A 5,764-nucleotide genomic window follows, 5' to 3' on the forward strand; every position below is an offset into this window, starting at 1 on the left:
CGACAAGGAAGAATGGGCTCTGGTGCTACGGTTCATCTCCAACAAGAATATGGCACAATGGCCAGCACAAGCCATACTAACACTGGACCTTTAGCTCTGGTCACAAATTCGGATCTCTTCTCTGAAGCTAGCAAATCAGGTAAAATAACTGGGTTTTTTGAAAGTTTTAAAATGAAGCCCAAATAAGTTTTAAAAACCATGCTCTTGACATATTTTCCTTTCAAAATTTACATAAAACACTGTTTTTCACTCTAATAGCCCAGATTTTTTCCTCACTTAGTCCACTATGTAACTGCAGATAGACTATTTCTGCCTCAGATGTAAACACAAGGAAAAAAAAAAAAATTAACGGCATCTGCATAATATTCTCTCTACACACTGCTGCTGGATCGAAAATTAAAAAAAAAAAAAAAAAAAGAAAGAAAGAAAGAAAAGGATTCCATCTTAGATTCTCACAACCTCTGGTTCCGCAGTTCATGAATCCGACTCGGATGCTAAGGTGACAGTGTATGTAAGTAGATTTTTGTTTTCAGTGAAGGAGACCTGGGAAAAGATGGCATTTATCTCTTTTTCTTCAAGAGTTATCAGATGGTACATGCTCCTCAAAGCCCTCACTCTCTCGAACTAGAGCACGTTCCAGGATCACACGGCCTTCCTTATAACGCTGGCTGTCTTCAGTGGCAAACTCATAGATCCATCCCAGTTTGCTATTGCAGTTTTTGCAGCTCACGTCTCGAACCATGTGACGGCCAGTGAGCATCACCCGGTCTTGAACTTCACTGTACTGCAGGTTAACTACCTAAGAAACATTAAAAAAAAAAAAAAAAAAATTGCAAAGGCATGTTAAGTTATTTGCCAAACAAGTATCCAATATTATGGTTAGTACAATTAATAGAACAACTTCAGAAAAATGAAATGAAAGTGATTATGCTGGTCAAACCTACAATATGTTCTCCAAGAAGGCCAAGAACTATTTTGAGAAGCTACTAGGTCAGGTAAACATCTGGAAATTGTAGTGCACTAGACATTTAATGCAATCATGTACTACCGTACAAGCTCAAGCCACACTATTTATACATCTTATTTACACTTGTAAGGACCCCTGGTTGCACAATGGTTAAATCACTCAGCTGCTAACAGAAAGGTCTACAGTTGGTACTTCTCAGCTGCTCCACATTAGAAAGATGTGGCAATTTGACTTCTTAATGAGTATAGCCTTGGGAAGTCTATGGGAGCAGTTCTACTCTGTCCTACAGGGTCACTATGAGTCAGAACTAACTCCAGGGCAATGGCTTACTTACACTTCTGTTTTGGAGGGAAGAGTCCTGGAATTGGAATCATAAAATGTAGATTTGGATCCAATTATTCTCATTTACTATTTTAGTGATCAATGCTTCAGGAATACAAATAAAGCAATTAGTGTAAGAGTATACAACAGACTCTGTAAAGGGCCAAATAGGAAATATTTTTGGCTGAGGGCAATATGATCGTTGTTTCAAGTATTCAACTCTGCCTTTGCAGCATGAACACTACCACAGACAATACATAAATGCAAAAGCACAGCTCTATTCCAATAAACTTTATTATAAAAACAGGTAGCAGTTTGCCAGCTATAGCACGCTGACTCTTGCTCTCCATCTAAATAAAGATTAAAGTATACATTTTGAGAGAAAAACTTGTATGTACATGGAACAGAGGGGGATGTCCATTGGGGAAGTTCACAGGGCCTTCCAAGAGCAGTACCTGCATTAGCTCTGTTCCTTAGCCTAAGAGATTTTGGAAATTTAATTATATTAGTAGACTTTAGACCCAGGAGGTAGATCCACATCAATCAATTTCAAAGCAAGCCAGTAATTAGAGGAGCAAGCAGACTGAACACTCATTTGTAAATCAGAGAGCGCTCATGTTGGCAAACCTAAGTAAGAAGTCAAATTATCATCAGAAGGATGTTTAGTGAGCATGAATTAAAGCAAGAGAAGTTAAGTGATCCTTGTTCACTTTCATTGTCAATTTATGACAGCTTAATGCAGCTACTTCCCTATCTGGATACAACAACGGCAAAGGAGCAAGGGGCATCTTGGCTCCCTCTTCCATAATGCGTGCTAAAGTCACTGTCAAACTCTTACACCGGGTGTTTCCTGAGGCAATGGAGTCCACCCCTCTTCTTGCAGCACATTTTTAAACTTTCAAGGTTAAAAATCACATTTTAGTAATGCTTTCCTGAAATCCCTCATAAAACAAACTAGCAGTTCTTCCACTGACTTCAGCTCTTCATTATAACTACTACTGGTACCTCCAAGCTCTGGGAAGTATTGCGTATATCCACTGAACTGACTTAGGAAATGAAGTCAACTTTCTCACCAACCTTGTTAAAAAGAAATGCTCGGCCAGTGGCGCCTGTGAAGCGAGTGGAGATGAGTTCTGAGCGGTTGGTCAAGATTGTATCACAGTTTGCACAAGAAAACAGACGAGTACCACCAATATGGTCAAGGAAAATTCTGCCCATTTTTCGAGTTGAAGTTCTAAAAACCTAGGAGCAAATGGAAAAGGAAAAGAAATGCATTATAATTTTAAAAATTGTTAGCACCTACTTGGTGGGTGATACAGAAAAACATTTATATGTAATCTGCCTTGTAGTACTTAGTAGGTAAAATAGCTAAAAGGATTCAAAGTTCATGCATTGAACAAACAAACAGGCATATCCAAGCTAACACTTTGAAAGCAGTGAGCCAAGGAAGTAAACATAGAGCACAGTGCAAGTACACATTCTGAACTTGTGCAATTTGAGAACAGACTGCAAGGTATGAGTAGGATGATTTGGTGAGGAGCCATCAGGTAGTCAAAAAAAGCAGAGAGGGAAGAGGGGATATCAGAAAACAAGAGAAGAGTAGTCTGGTTTGTGAGCACAGGGTGAGTGGACCTGTGGTCACCAGAAACAACTGTACAGGGGTGTCCACATGAACTTTAGTAAGTGAGCCTAGTAGCTACGGAGCACCATACAAGGTGCTTATTAAAGCTTATTAAATCCTCACAACAATACTTTGAGCAACACTTTAAAGCACCCTCCATTTCACAGACTATCCTAAGAAATCTAAAAAGGTCAAAGGTTATGTTACATAGCTTTCAAGTATGAAAAGCCAGAACTGGAAAGAAGGTCACTTGACTGAAATACAAAGTTCTCCAATCACCCTATACTGCCTCTTCTAAGATAGTATACAAGATGGTCAAGCTCGGCATAAGGCTAGGGCAACACGATCCGTTAGAAAATGCTAACTTGCTTGTATTTTAAGAGCCTTACTAATGAACAAAATCATAGAATGCACTTATTTTTACTGAAAAGATAAAGTTGTGAAACAAACTTCTGAAACTATGATAGCCACACTTCAGTATTTCAAAAGTTATAAGAGTTAATATGTACAATTCCTTAAATTCACTGCAAATAATTTATCCTAAGCTCTGGTTGCATAGTGCCTAAGGCATCTCACTGCTAATCAGAAGGCTGGCAGTTCAAACCCACCAGCCATTACTCGGAAGGCAGATGGGGCAATCTACTTCCATAGTGATACTGCCTCAGAAACCCAAGGAGGGGTTGCTATGAGTCAGATCCAACTCGATGGCAGTGTTTCTTTTTTTTTTTTGGGGGGGGGAAAGCAGTATTTTATAAATATGGTGAAAGGATACAATCCTGACGCACTCCCTTCCTGATTTTATATGGCCTTGTACTTTTCAAACGACAGCCTCCTGGTCTATGTACAGGTTCCTCATGAGCACAATCAAGTGTTCTGGAATTCTTATCCTTCTCAATGTTATCCATAATTTGTTATTATCCACACAATTGAATGCTTTCGCATAGTCAATAAAACACAAGTAAACATATTTCTGGTATACTTTGCTTTCAGCAAGATCTATTTGACATCAGCAAAGATATCCCTCATTCCATGTCCTCTTCTGAATTCAGCCTGCATTTCTGGAAGTTCTCTGTCAATATACTGCTACAACCATTTTTGAATTATTTTCAGTAAGGTTTTACTTATGTGTGATATTAATGATATTGTTTGGTAATTTCCACATTCTGTGGCATCACCTTTCTCATATGAAGAACGTGGCATCAGGATTAGAGGAAGACTCATTAACAACCTGTGATATGCAGACAATATAACCTGGCTTGCTGAAAGTGAAGATGACTTGAAGCACTTACTGATGAAAATTAAACACTACAATCTGCAGTATGGATTACATCTCAACATAAAGAAAACGAAAATCCTCACAAATGGACCAATAAAGGAGAAAAGACTGAAGTTGTCAAAGATTTCATATTACTTCGTTCCATAATCAACACCCATGGAAGCAACAGTCAAGAAATCAGATGATGTATTAAACTGGGCAAATCTGCTGCAAAAGACCTCTTTCAAGTGCTGAAGAACAAAGATGCCTCTTTGAAGACTAAGATGTACCTAACCAAGCCATGGTATTTTCAATCACCTCATGTGTATGTGAAAGCTGGACAATGAACAAGGAAGACCAAAGAAGAGTTGATGCTTTTGACTTGTGGTGTTGGCGAAGAATACTGAAAGTACCATGAACTGCCAGAACTACTAAATGTGTCCTGGAGGAAGTGCAGCCAGAATGCTCCTTGGAAGCAAGAATGGCCAGACTTCATCTCACCTACTTTGGTCATATTGTCAGAAGGGACCATTCCCTGGAGAAGGATATTATCCTTTGTAAAGTGGAGGGTCAGTGAAAAAAGGGAAGACCTTCAATAAGACGGATTAACACAGTGGCTGCAACAATGGGCTCAGGTATTTAGCAAGCATTGTGAGGCTGGCACTGGAGCAGTTTTTCATTCTACCATACACAGGGTCGCTGTGAGTTGGAGCCGACTTGATAGCACCTAACAACACTAATATTTTGAAAGATGTGGGTATATACCTCAGCTTTCATTTTTAAAAAGCATTTATTCCTGGATGTGGTTATCAGCTCCTGTGTTTTAATTATTGTTGCTGTTGTTAGAGCCCATGGAGTCGGCCCCCTACTCATGGCAATCCCTTGAACAATGGGACTGGACTCACGTCTTTAAAATAGCATGCAGAGCTGATAAAACTGTCATTAAAAAAAAAAAATCTAAAATCCATGTCTATAATAAGAATCTACTGTTATCTTAAATCTGAGGAAATTCCTTTATAAATTCAAACAAGAAAATTTTATTTTCTTAGATCTTTCAACTTCCCCAGCCATTGGGCAGCTGTAATGTCATTAGAAAAGTCCTATCATGAAGATCATAATGACTTTCCTTAAACATGACATGGTAGTTTATTAAGGAATAAAAAAATAAATGGTGACAATGTGTAGCTAGTAAAAGAAAAATCCTGGGCTAGAAACACAAGATTTGGGATACTGATTATTCATTTTCTTACTACATTCTTGCAAAACAACAAAAAATAAGGCTACCTATCATTTTAGCCTTTTGAAAGATTGTAACATTAGTTTTTCCAGATGGTTAAGAACACAGTAGTTGTTAAATATAGTTTCAGAGACTATAAATTTGAAATCTGCAGGCCAAATTCATTTGGTGGTCTAGGGATATAGTAGTGACCAACTAGTAGAAAAGCCCTTTTCTCATAAAGCATATGTGGACATGTTTTATTTGGACTAGTTTCCATTCTTAATAAAAAAACAGTGAGCTGACACAGAAATTGGGAGATTTAATTTAAAAGCATGTATTTTGGACTTCTTAACAATGGGGAGATCTGGCAACACGAGTCAT

At 38.3% G+C, this 5,764-nt stretch overlaps 1 protein-coding gene across 1 annotated transcript; it reads right to left on the reverse strand.

The window, feature by feature from the left end:
* Positions 1 to 574: 574 nt before the first annotated feature.
* YPEL5 (yippee like 5) lies at positions 575 to 2,506 on the reverse strand. Its single transcript, XM_007938812.2, has 2 exons — positions 2,366 to 2,506; positions 575 to 799 (listed from the first exon to the last, which is right to left on the reverse strand). The coding sequence occupies exons 1-2, from the start codon at positions 2,504 to 2,506 to the stop codon at positions 575 to 577; spliced, it is 366 nt and encodes a 121-aa protein (XP_007937003.1).
* Positions 2,507 to 5,764: the final 3,258 nt, after the last annotated feature.

Source organism: Orycteropus afer, unplaced genomic scaffold (assembly GCF_000298275.1).
Source record: "Orycteropus afer afer isolate SDZICR_OR568_19922 unplaced genomic scaffold, OryAfe1.0 scaffold00054, whole genome shotgun sequence".
Classification (NCBI taxonomy): domain Eukaryota; kingdom Metazoa; phylum Chordata; class Mammalia; order Tubulidentata; family Orycteropodidae; genus Orycteropus; species Orycteropus afer.

What these genes read in the sequence shown, in the direction of transcription:
- YPEL5 (XM_007938812.2), bottom strand. Translation starts at nt 2,506, where the DNA reads ATGGGCAGAATTTTCCTTGACCATATTGGTGGTACTCGTCTGTTTTCT. An exon ending in GAGCATTTCTTTTTAACAAG is followed by an intron (nt 800 to 2,365) that starts GTTGGTGAGAAA and finishes AATGTTTCTTAG; the next exon opens with GTAGTTAACCTGCAGTACAG.